Source organism: Microtus ochrogaster, linkage group LG2, assembly GCF_000317375.1.
Source record: "Microtus ochrogaster isolate Prairie Vole_2 linkage group LG2, MicOch1.0, whole genome shotgun sequence".
Taxonomy (NCBI): Eukaryota; Metazoa; Chordata; class Mammalia; order Rodentia; family Cricetidae; genus Microtus; species Microtus ochrogaster.
The window spans coordinates 568,226-580,682 of record NC_022028.1 but is presented as its reverse complement, the minus strand read 5'-3'; the positions used below and the strand labels follow the sequence as shown (position 1 = coordinate 580,682).

General features: G+C 45.9%; 1 protein-coding gene across 1 annotated transcript in view; it reads left to right on the top strand.

Annotated features, from left to right (window-relative positions):
- Kif6 (kinesin family member 6) overlaps nucleotides 1–12,457 on the top strand; it is a 320,310-nt gene that overhangs the window by 54,272 nt on the left and 253,581 nt on the right. Inside the window, exon 4 of the mRNA XM_026785828.1 lies at nucleotides 9,785–9,932. Coding sequence (XP_026641629.1) covers nucleotides 9,785–9,932 — 148 coding nt within the window. The remainder of the gene's footprint in view (nucleotides 1–9,784; nucleotides 9,933–12,457) is intronic.

The following is a 12,457-nucleotide window of genomic DNA, read 5'->3' as shown; positions in this document are numbered from 1 at the left end:
CTCCCCGAACGTCCACAGCCAGGACCAGAGGAGGCTAGTAGCCCAAATGACCTCCGTAATCTCTACGACCAAGACCTGGCCAGATCCTCACTTAAGCCCTTAAACTAGCACAGGTTGCCTGTCTCTAGTACCCATCTTCTTGGAAGAAATGACATGTACCTCAAGTTGAGTGTCAGTGGGATTTTACTTCCTTGTGCACCAGGGATTGTATCACACCAGGAAACTTTCCCAAATCATCCTGTGCTTAAGTGCCTGGGGAAATACCCCTGGCATCAGACTCTCCACAGTCTTGATCCAGGTTGGTGTCACCACTCCGAACTGAGTTTTCATTGTCACCTCTTCAGGGTCTGCTTCCCTGCCTGCTGTGGTCCCCTGCAGGGTCCCCTTCATGGCCCAGGAGACATGGTGGTCTCATGGTGGTCTCGAGCTGATCTTCTCGGGCACAGTTGCAATCCTTTATGTGCGGCTTATGCCCTTTGCTCACCATGGTCTTCAGAACTTCCCAATGGCCTACCACTCGGGTGTCTTTTCTTTTTTCATTTATGTCTCTATACTAGAAACCCAATAAAATCAGTCAAAGTTTTAAGAATGTCTCTAGAGAACACAGAATTTCCCACGTTACTGTAAACAACGTGGTTGTTTCATTTACCCGCCTCTTCCCATGCACACCTGGAAACGATTACTTATTTAATGATCCAAGTGTTCACTCTCAAGGATCACAGAAGAATTATCTGTCAGAAACGCTGCAGTCAGTGCACTTTTCATCATATAAATAAGATAAAATATACCTTGCTCCTCTTAATCTTTCATGCTGCCTTCGAACCAGAGCAGGTCCTGGGACTGGATTGTGTTCTGAAGGGGTTGTTTGTGTGCATTGCGGTCAGTTTGCAGGTTTCAGGTGCTTGTTGTTAGTACTGGAGCAACGCGCTTTCTCTGGGAACTAGGGGAAACAAAGGAAAGAGCACTCGGCCTGTATTTGGTTCACCAGCTTATGGCCATGAAACTGTTTGGTGACTTTGGTGATCTGGAGGGTTCTTAATGAGAGCAATTGTTTAGATTTAGTCCTGTGATAATGTTTGACTCTGCAAAGTCCAGTCCAAAGGAGCTAGGACAAGACTGTCAACAGAGCTGGGAAAACTCTCGAGAGTCCCTTCCTCAGGCCCCACCTCTGAGGAAGAGGGAATACAGATCATCAAGACAGACAGCCGCTCATCCTATTTCACCACACAGCCGAGAATGGAGGTCCCGCCTGTGCCAAGGAAAAAGGGCACATCTAACAGTCTTGGTTAAGGCTCATAAAACATGAGCAATGCTGAGAAAGTTTCCCTCCTTCGTGGGCAGCTGCTTGGATGGGGTGATCACTATGACATTTCAAAACCTAAAAGATGCTGAAATTTAGCTTTTTTTATTCTGAACTACTTTTTAAAAGAGTGCTACTTTTGTGGCATCTATCTAAGTCACTCAGATATGAAAAACTCAACACAGGACTGGGAGCTGGCAGCTCGGGTTAAACACTTGGTGAGAGTGGGTGGGCAGTGGTGGTGGGGCCCACAGTTTGAGTATTCAGACTTAGTTAAACACAGACAGTATCATCAAAACAAAGTGCCCTACTTTTGTAGTGACTGTATTTGACCAGTAATCAGTATGTGGACAGGAAATTATGGAAGGTTTTGAGTAGTTTTCACAGAAGCTTAAAATATACTTAGAATTTTCATTTCTTACAAATCTATTTTAATGTGTTCATTAATTGTTATCTTTTTAAAATATGATGTGTCTGAGTGTGTTGCCTGTATGTATGTCTGTGTATCATGTGCATGCAGTGCTTGAAGACACAAAGAAAAGCTACTGGCCACCCTAGAGCTGGAGCTACAGACAGTTGTGAGAGGCTGAGTGGGTGGTGTGAACAGAGTCCTCTAGAAGAGCAGCCAGTGCCGCCAGTGGCAGAGCCGACATCCAGCCCTCACTGGTTATTTCTAATCTGCATATTCTTGTCTTGGCTATTCCTTTCCAAAAAGTAGATAGTTTGCCCTGGGCCAGTTAAGGTTGACTATGAACTCACTTCACAGAAGAGAAGCTTGTAGGTGAGCTAAGGATGCCATAGCATGCCTTTAGAAAGGACAGTCCCTGCCCCTGTGGGACCTGCAGTGGTCTATGTGAATAACTGTCAACTCGTGCATCTCTGCGTGTGTGCTGTTGCTGGCACTCTGTCATTGTGTGCTGGTGCAGTCCTGCCATCAAGTTTTGGCAGATAACTTCTACTTGGGAAACACCCGAGTGGTAGGCCATTGGGAAGTTCTGAAGACCATGGCGAGCAAAGGGCATAAGCCGCACATAAAGGATTGCAACTGTGCCCGAGAAGATCAGCTCGAGACCACCATGAGACCACCATGTCTCCTGGGCCATGAAGGGGACCCTGCAGGGGATCACAGCAGTCAGGGAAGCAGACCCTGAAGAGGTGACAATGAAAACTCAGTTCGGAGTGGTGACACCAACCTGGATCAAGACTGTGGAGAGTCTGATGCCAGGGGTTTTTCCCCAGGCACTTAAGCACAGGATGATTTGGGAAAGTTTCCTGGTGTGATACAATCCCTGGTGCACAAGGAAGCAAAATCCCACTGACACTCAACTTGGGGTACATGTCATTTCTTCCAAGAAGTTGGGCACTAGAGACAGGCGACCTGTGCTAGCTTAAGGGCTTAAGTGAGGATCTGGCCAGGTCTTGGTCATAGAGATTATGGAGGTCATTTGGGCTACTAGCCTCCTCTGGTCCTGGCTGTGGACGTTCGGGGAGCCCCTGCTGGCTGTACAGTGTTGTAAGGGTCATTTAGACTATATGTATCTCCATCCTGGCTATGGGAGTTTGGGGAGCCTCTGGCTGTACAGTGTTGAAAAGGTCATTTAGACTATTATGTATATCCATCCTGGCTATGGGAGTTTGGGGAGTCCCTGGCTGTACAGTATTGTAAGGGTCATATATGTATCTCTATCCTGGCTATGGGAGTTTGGGGAGCCCCTGGCTGCAGGGGTCATTTAGATTACTAGTGAACTAGTTGTAGGAGCTTGACATGGCCTGACCCAGCAGATAAGACAGATCAGCAGGCAATTATTCACCTCCAATTTCCAGCTTTCCGGAGTGGAAGAACAGGTTTTAAATCTTTCCCATTGGAAAGACAATCCTGTATGCTTAGCATCCCTGGTTTCTCAGGAGATCTGTGGGTACAAGCACCTTCCTGCTGTGCTCCCAGCAGAGTCACTGAAGGAACTGAGCTGATCATCACTCTGGGTTGCAGGGTAATAAATCTTAGCTCAGAAGCAGAGGATTTCTGGGCTTATCTAACTGGGTTGCACAAACCACTGAAAAAAGGCAGGGACTTGGTTACTCAAGTTGGCCCAACAGAGCTGGCTGGTGTTCCTCTCCCTCCTTCTGACCCCTGCTCCCTTATGCACAATGGCAGGGCATAGGACATAGGGCAGCTGCGACTTAGGGATCCCAATGCATAAATGTCTCTTCCTCCTCCTCATTGTCTTCCTTCTTCCCTTCTTCTCCTGTTGGACATTCACACCAGAGTGACTCTGATTTGCCTGATTGGCATCCTGTAGCTTCTGGGAGCCTTCGCTGTTACAGATGGTGGGTTGGGGAGGCCTGTCCTGGAATGAGATTGTCTGACCCTGAGTCACAGCTCCCTATACTTGGAGTTTGTAAATAGATGAAGGCCGGGGTGGGGGCGGGGAGGGCAGGGACTCACCTCTTCAAATCTCCCAGATTCCTTGAAGGCTGGGCCTGGCCACTTTGGATGTCTACTTCTCTCATACAGACCAGGGGGTGTTGTGTGACCAACCTTCTGCTGCATTATTTTGCAAGCTGCATGCTCTTTTGGCTGAAATCATGGGGACATTATTTTTACATATGGCCAAACTGAGTTATTCGAGTATCTCTTAAACGTTTTATGTGAGGCTAGGAAAATGGCTCTGTGGTTAGAGAACCTGCCACACAAGCACGAAGACCAGAGTTCAGATCCCCACAGCCCACAGAACAGGCCTCGTGTACACCATTCCAGATTCAAAAGCCAGAGACAGGGTCTCCAAAGCAAAGCATCTGGAAAGACCAACCATCTGTCACGTCTGGGTTTGATTGAGAGACCTGCCTCAATATCTCAGTGTATAAGGTAGAGGAGTGATTGAGCATGATTCTTGACACCAGCCTTGGGTGTACACACACACACACACACACACACACACACACACACACACACACACGTGAACACATGCACTGAAGTGTGCATACACACACCCACAAACAATAACAACAGAAAGGCTTTGTGCCGTTAAATTTGTGCAGCCAGATATTCTGAGTGCGAACTGTTGAGTCACTTAGCACATCGCTCAAGAAAAGCAACAAATTACTGCCTTGGGTTGCTTGTGAAGGACCTGGACTTTATTTTAGGAAGAGGACAGAAACCATCGCTCTATGAGTGTCACCAGAAGCGACTCTCAGAAGCTGTGGCGTGTGAAAGGCTAGCAGTGCTAAGAAGGAACTAGTGGTCCAAACAGCGTAATTCAAAATTCAATCATTATAATTTCAGTTAGCTTAAACTTTGCATTCTCATATTAATTGGTCAGTGTTTTCCAAATGACTGTTACTAAGGATTGCCTATTGATTCTTCATCGTTGTATTGGAATAGCAGCTTCCTTGTGATAGCTCAGCTGCCCTGACATTTCTCACTGAAACAACGTTTAGGGAGCTGTGATGTGGCTCTTGCTGCTGAGCCTCTGGATCTGAGTTTGATCCCAGAGTTGGCAGAGAGAGCCCACTCTGTTAAATTGTTCACGTACCTCTACCTGTGCATTTAGTGCACAGTCGGACATGCAGTCAGTCTTGCGCACACACACACACACACACACACACACACACACACACACACACACATGATAAATGTAGTAGAATTTGGTGCTGAATATAATTTAGTTGTTTTTAGCATAACCATGTAGCTGTCAGTGACTATCAGTTGGCTTTAGAACTTTTTGTCACCCCAGAAGACTCTCTTGACTGCATGAATGTCTGCTTCCCATTTTCTGTTTCCACTCAGATGGTATCAGACATTAATCCGCTTTCTATCCTGATGGAATTTGCTTATCTAAATATTTTTACATAGACAGGGTCTTACAATATATGGCCTTTTGGGGATGGCTTCTTTTATCTAACATAGGCTTTAGAGCTGAACATACCAACAGTTTATTCTTTTAAATATATGGATATATGGTATGAAGATGACATATTTCTTTAAGCATCAGAAATAAACATTTAAATCTATTTAAATTTATTGCTTGCTTTGTGTGTGTGCATGGGTATGTGTGTGTATGTGTATGAGTATGTATGTGTGTGTGGAATGTATTATGCATGGAGGATTATGTGTGTATATATGAGGTGTGTGTATATGGGTGTATGTGTGTGACTCTGTGGGCGATGTATGTGTGTGTGGGGGATGTGTGTGGAGAGTGTGTACGTGTGGGTATGTGTGTGTGTGAGTATGAGTATGTATGTATGTATGTATGGGGAGACATAAGTATGTGGGAGGAGTATGTGTGTATGTGTGACGTGTGTGTATGATGACTACGTGTTCATGAGTATTTGCATATAACTACGTATGTGTGTAGATGAGGTATTATGTGTGTAGGGTATTTGTGTATGTGTAGGATGTGTGTGAAGACTGTATTGTGTGTGTATGAGTATGTATGTATGTGGGGGGATGTGCGTATGTGAGGGAGTATGTATGTATGTTTGGGGTGTGTATATATGTGCGTGGTGTGTATGACCGTGTATGTGTGTGTGATGTATGTATGTGGTGTGTGTGTGTGTGTGTGTGTGTGTGTGTGCCTCAGAGAAGGCAGTCTCTCTATCATGAGGGTCCCAGGGATTGAACTCAACTCCTCATATTTGACAGCAAGCACCTTTACTTTCTAAGTCACCTTTCTGGCCCTATTTTCTACGTTTGAACTGACTTTTGCTATGTTGTGATATAGTTTGTGATGTAGTTTCTGATATGCTGTGGCTTGCAATTTTGTTGTCAATTCCCTTGCAAGGTAGATGACTTGCCAAAACAGTGGGGCTCAGCTGCTAAGACTATCTACTGCTCTTGCAGAAGACCTATGTGCAGTTCCCAGTGTCTGTATATGGAAGCTTCGTAGGATCTGATGTCCTCTTCAGATGTCTGTGGACACAGTCACACACACACACACACACACACACACACACACACACACACACACACACACACACATATACATCATTTTACCAGTTTGTCCCATTTTGTTCATCTTCCTACTTTTTCCTTATCCTTTCTCCTATCGAATGATCTCACCATTACGTTTGGGAAGCCAGCTGTAAATTGGCAGACAGCACTGAAACAATGCTAGCCAACTTCATTGCATCCCAGCCTCCATGTGGGATCTGATTCTGGACTCTGAGTTCAATTCCATTGATTCATATTGCTCCCCTTGTCAGCAATTTTTCCCCAAGACAGGGTTTCCCTGTGAAACAGTCCTGCTGTTCTGTAACTCACTGTGTAGACCAGGCTGGCCTTGAACTCACAGAGATCCGCCTGTCTCTGCCTCCCGAGTGCTGGGATTAAAGGCATAACCTACTATGGCTCAACCGTTGAAGGCTAGGCTCACAACCAAAAATTATGTCAATATTTTCCTATCCTGATTCCTTGAGCCTTCCAGTTATCAGGAATTAGAAAGTAGGAGTTCTCACCTGTGTCCTTGTTGTCAGGGTTGTTTTGTCTGTATGTAACCCTAGGTTTCCATAGAAATTCTATAAAAGTTATGTCCATTCTGGCAAAGAAACAGAGGGGGGCAGTGACTGATCAAACCTTCAGTAGTGGTTTTCCTGTTCTTTAGCTGTGGAGCCTATGCCTGAGGAGGATGATGGTGTTCCATCAGTGATTCCCTGTATTAGTCCTTCAAGGCACAGAATGTCTCAGTGAACCTAGGGCTGGGCTGGTGGCCAGTCAGATCCAGACTTTCCTCCCCGGTGCTGGGGCTACAGGTACACAAGCAACACGCTGGCCTTCTCTAGGAGTGCTGGGGATTCAGGCTCGGGTCCTCACATCTGCCACAGAAAGTGCTTTTGCCGCCAGAACCACCTCCCTTAACTGTCTTATCCCCGCGCTGTGGTGACTCTGCCCTTGGCCTGGAGTCGCTGGTGCTTTGTGGGGACAGCAGAGGGGTGGTCTTGCTGAAGGAGGTGTGTCCTGAGGCTTCACCATACTCTTTGTTTGCTCTCTGCTTCTTGCTAGCAGTTGAGGATGTGAGCCCTTGGCCTCCTTCCATGGCCCCCCTGTCTGCTGCTGTGACTTTCGCCACCATGGACTCTGACTCCTCGGAAACTTGTAGTCCAAACAAACTCTTTCTTCCTTGGTCAGTGTCCTGTGTTTTAATCACAGAGATAGAAAAGTAACTAGCATGTGTGGCCTCTGCCTGCCCAGTTAACACCGAGGTCACTCTGTGGGTAAAGTGGTCCTTACATGGCTTAGACATATCTTTCCAGTTGCCACAGGGGTGTTTCTGCCTCTGTGTAGAGACACGCCTTCAACATCAAAAACTTTGTGTTTCTGTCTTTCTGTCACTCGTTTTTTGTGCAGAGACTGGAGGCCAATCAAGGGAAGATAAAAAAAAAAAAACTCTTCCCAAGTCCTTTCTCAGTATGCATATGCCTTGGGTATGGTCTTCTAGCATCCCAGGAGTGTCAAGGGTCTTTTCAAAGTATTTTGCTGTCATTGTCAACCAACTTTGTAAGCTTTTGCTACCTCCATCTTAGCTCACTGGTATTACCTCCCCAGGAGACTTGGATGTTACATATTTGCCTGTAACCAGGTCCGTTCACAGTGAGGACTTTGAGTCAAAAGAGACTATTATACTCTCAGTAGAGCTTTGCTGGGAACCGAGGAAGGAGCCGGCTGGGGAGGCTTGTGAGGGTATCCAGAGCCACACTGCTGCTTCTGCATTAGCTGAGCCCCCCAGGGTGTAAGACTCTCCTTCCTCCAGGCATTAGCTGAGCCCCCCCACCCCCCAGGGTGTAAGGCTCTCCTCCCTCCAGGCATACTATTTTTAAAGGTTTCCTTGAAACTGGGGCAAAGGCTAGGAATTCTGAAGTTGAAGCACCATGAAACTCAAGGTTTCTACTGAGTTTTTTTGTTTCTTTTTTTTTTTTTAAGTATTATCTGAGATACTTTTCAGGATCATGAGAAAGGGACCTTGACACCTTTTGCCATGTTGTCTGTGTTCCTGTGGATGAGTGGAGCTTACAGGTTGTTGTATCATCTCCTCTCTATTTTTATTTTAAACTTGGGTTTTCTCTTAGGGAAGGTGAGGCTAGAACAGCATGTGGAAATGCCTGGGACACAATGAGCACCAGATTAATTTGGGATAAGGAATTTCTAGATGAAGGAAATGGGTTGATTTCACCATTGCTCCTTTGTGTAAGTTTTCACTGGTGCAGTGTGATACGCCACTATGGGAGCTGGAGAGAGTAGGTGGGTTCTGTGAAACTGTGGTGTCTGGTTTTCCATCCCATAGCAGATAAGGAAAACACACGTTAGAGCGGACAGACAGATGGCTAGCAGTGTGAGGTAAGATTTTGATATAAGGAAATCAGATGGATGGTCAGTGCGGATGCGCAGGTCACCCGCAGGCATCACTTTCCATAGGCTGTGTCTATGTTCAAATGGAAATGCTAATTTGTGTTCATATTCTTTGCTTTTTGCAACTGATAATGCCTCATGTATTTTAACAATTCTTTCTGTCAAGGAATTGGTACAGTGTTTAAGGTCTGATACTTAAAATTGTAGACTGCATTTACTCAGCACATTTGTGGCAAGAAATATTCTACATGCAAATGATATTATAATGAGACACTTCTGTCTCCTTGGTGACAAATTCCATTGATGGAAAAGATTCAGTAACAATCCAACTCCATGCATCGTGGGCATCACAGCCTCTTACAAGCTGGGGTGTCAACAGTGTACAGTTTCTGTGAAGACACAGGGGGAAACATGATTCACCTTCCCGAAAACAGAGCCTTGGTCACAGCAGTTTTGTTTCCGTGCTCCCTGTACTAAGTCCTTCAGGTTTGTAAGTAATGCCAGAACCTCTATAAAGAGCAGAGCTCACATCAGTCTGTTGCTGCACACATCATATGTGAGGTTTCTAGCTACACGAGATGCTAAGGGCTAACTGATCTCTTCAGAATAAAGTCTGGTCAACACCTGTGTTATCTCAGGACACTATGAGGTCAGGTCGTTGAACATGTCACAAAAGCAGAGGGAGATCAAGAGTGAACTGTCTCCAGCATCCACATAAAAGCAGAGCCTGGCAGCATGAGCTCTAATCCAAGAGATAGGCGGGCAAAGACAGGAGGCTTCCCTGGGGCTCCCTGGGGATCCCTGGGACTCTCTGGGGCTCCCTGGGACTCCTGATTTCAATGAGAGAGGCTGTCTCAAAAAATATGGTGGAGAAGTTATTTAGGAAGATGCATAGTGTTAACAATATGGTGGAGAAGTTATTTAGGAAGATGCATAGTGTTAACATTTGGCCTCTATATACACACCTACACAGGCACCTTAGGACACACACACACAGCTGTAGCTGGGGTGTCATAGATTTTGTAAATACTTTATAAATATAATTTCAGTGCTAACCCTAAGGCTGTTTTTCAACTATGAGGCACCTAGTGCCAGTGTGGGTGACCATTTAGCTACTATAACTCTGTCATTTCTTCTTGCAGTGTCTTGGCAGGCTACAATGGTACCATCTTCGCATATGGGCAGACAGGCAGTGGCAAGACCTTCACCATCACAGGTGGGGCTGAGCGCTACAGCGACCGAGGCATCATCCCAAGGACTCTGTCTTATATTTTTGAGCAGTTGCAAAAGGTAAAGAAGAAAGAGTTCCCATTTTATTTGATCTATTCAGCAGAAATGCACCATCTCTTTGTTACACTGTGCCCACTGGAAATATGCTATTGTGGACTAACACCAGCCTCTACATTTAAGGAGGTTTGGACTTTGCCGGAGGAGTGGAAATAAAGAAGGTGCTTCTCATACCAGGGCTGGGGCTCCATTCGAGATGCCCACAGACTTAGAGGGAGAGCTTTCGGTGGAGTAGGAGTTGGTGCAATGGATGCCATGGGGCTGGGTGTGTGAGTGTGCATGTGTGTGCATGTACATGTGTGTGAATATGCATGTTTGGGAGTGTGCATGTGTGTGAGCATGCATGTGTGGGTGCGTGCATGAGTGTAAGTGCATTGTGTGAATGTGTATTGTGGGAGTGTGCATGTGTCGGAGCATGCATGTGTGTGACCGTGCATGTGTGAGCATGCATGTATGTGAACATGCATATGTATGAGCGTGCATGTGTGTGAGCATGCATGTGTGGGTGCGTGCATGAGTGTAAGTGCATTGTGTGAATGTGTATTGTGGGAGTGTGCATGTGTCGGAGCATGCATGTGTGTGACCGTGCATGTGTGAGCATGCATGTATGTGAACATGCATATGTATGAGCGTGCATGTGTGTGAGCATGCATGTGTGGGAATATGCATGTGTGGGACTGTGTATGTATGGGAGTGTGCATGTGTGTGAGCTTGCATGTGTGTGAGCATGCATTTGTGTGAATGTGCATGTGTGTGAGCATGCACATGTATGAGTATGCATTTATGCATGCATGTATATGTGCGAGTGTGCATGTGTGGTATCGTACATGTGTGTGAATTTGCATGTATGTGAACGTGCATGCGTGTGAGCATGTATGTGTGGGAGTGGTGCAGAAGTTGATGTTTGAGATCTTCTATTGTTCTCCACTGATACTGTTCTGTTTCTGTTTTTTGAGCTAAGGTCTTACTAATTTGACTGGCTCATCAGTGGGCTCTGGGGTGTTTTCTCCCCAGCCCGGCATTAGGGTTACTGCCATTCAGCACCATATCCAGTTTTTCACATGGATTCTGGGGATCTGAACTCAGATCTGCTGCTGCCACAGCCAGCACTTCATCCACGGAGCCATTTCCCCACTCAGATCACATCTTTTACCAGCTAGTATCTTAGACTCTGCAGTTGGAAACCCTTTTACGAAGACAAATCTTTTTCTATCCCCTAAAATACCAAACCAATCAGACGGCATGAATGTCAGTTTGCCATGGTAATAATAGAAGCTGGAGGAATTTGTCAGAATACAAACCCTACTGCAGTGAACATAATCATATTCTCGAGGCATTCCCTGTCTCTCCTGTATATGTTACCTCCTTATGAATGTTTTGCCCATGTGTGTCTGTGTATTATGCATGTGCCTGGTGCCCACAGAAGGCAGAAGGGTGTGTTAGATTCCCAGGAACTAGAGTAAGGTTGGTGTGAGAAGCCATATGGGTGCTGAGAATTGAACCCAGGTCTTCTGAAAGTGCAAAAAGTGATCTAAGGCACTGAGCCATCTCTCCATGTGGGGCTTTTAATACAACATATATTGTAACTAGCAAACTATGCATCTTGATTCCCGTCTTAGAGTTGGAAAAAGTGAGCCTCCATTGAGATACTTTTCTCTGGGTCCGCTTTTTACAATAGCCAGCCCGCAACTCTGGAAGCCAAACTGCTTCCCTGTAGTTGAGATTGGCTTTGTTTCGTTGGCCGTGTTTGAATCCATTTCCTGTGATGAGTCACTTAACTTCTGTGGGTTTCTGCTTTCCATTTTCTGAGAGCAAGGGCTGAACTGTTCTGGAAGCTCTCTGCCTCCCTCCCAGCTCCAGCGAGTCCTTGGACTCTGTATAAACGTCTAACTGGCTTGCTGCGGCAGTCATTCTGGAACTCCCTGCTGAATGTTATTTGCATTTTGAGTTGCAAAGACGAGAAGAAATTGCTGAGAGCTGCATAATTCTAATTGCCATCCGTAAAACAGCAATTATCCATTAGTTCAGCTCTTCTCTCACTGGCCCCAGAATGCCAGCTGTGTGAACCGGAGAAAGTTAAGGAGGAAGGGCTGAGAAGCGTGTTCACACCCGTGTAGCCCTGACTCTACCTGTTTTGCCTTGTTCACACATTTCACAAACAGGACTATGATCTCCAGTGGCTTTCGTTGCCATGGACCAATGAGGCAAGCTGTCATCCTAGAAGAACTGTGTGCCCTGATGGCATGTGGCTTTATGTCTCAGTGGCATGGAACTCCTGTGAGTGGCAAACATGGTGTTTTAAGCTCTTGGGCTGGAAGATGGTGCAGCAGTGAAGAGTGTGCTCTGCTTGCAGAGAGCTTGAGCTTTGTTCTGAGCACCCATAAAGGCAGCTCTCAGCTGCTTAAAACTCCAGCTCCAGGGAATCAACGCCCTTTTTCAGTCTCATTCCTGCACCCACAGAGACAAACGTAATTTAAAATAATAAAAAAAACAACTGGGCGGTCCTTGGACTTCCCACAGGTCAGGGA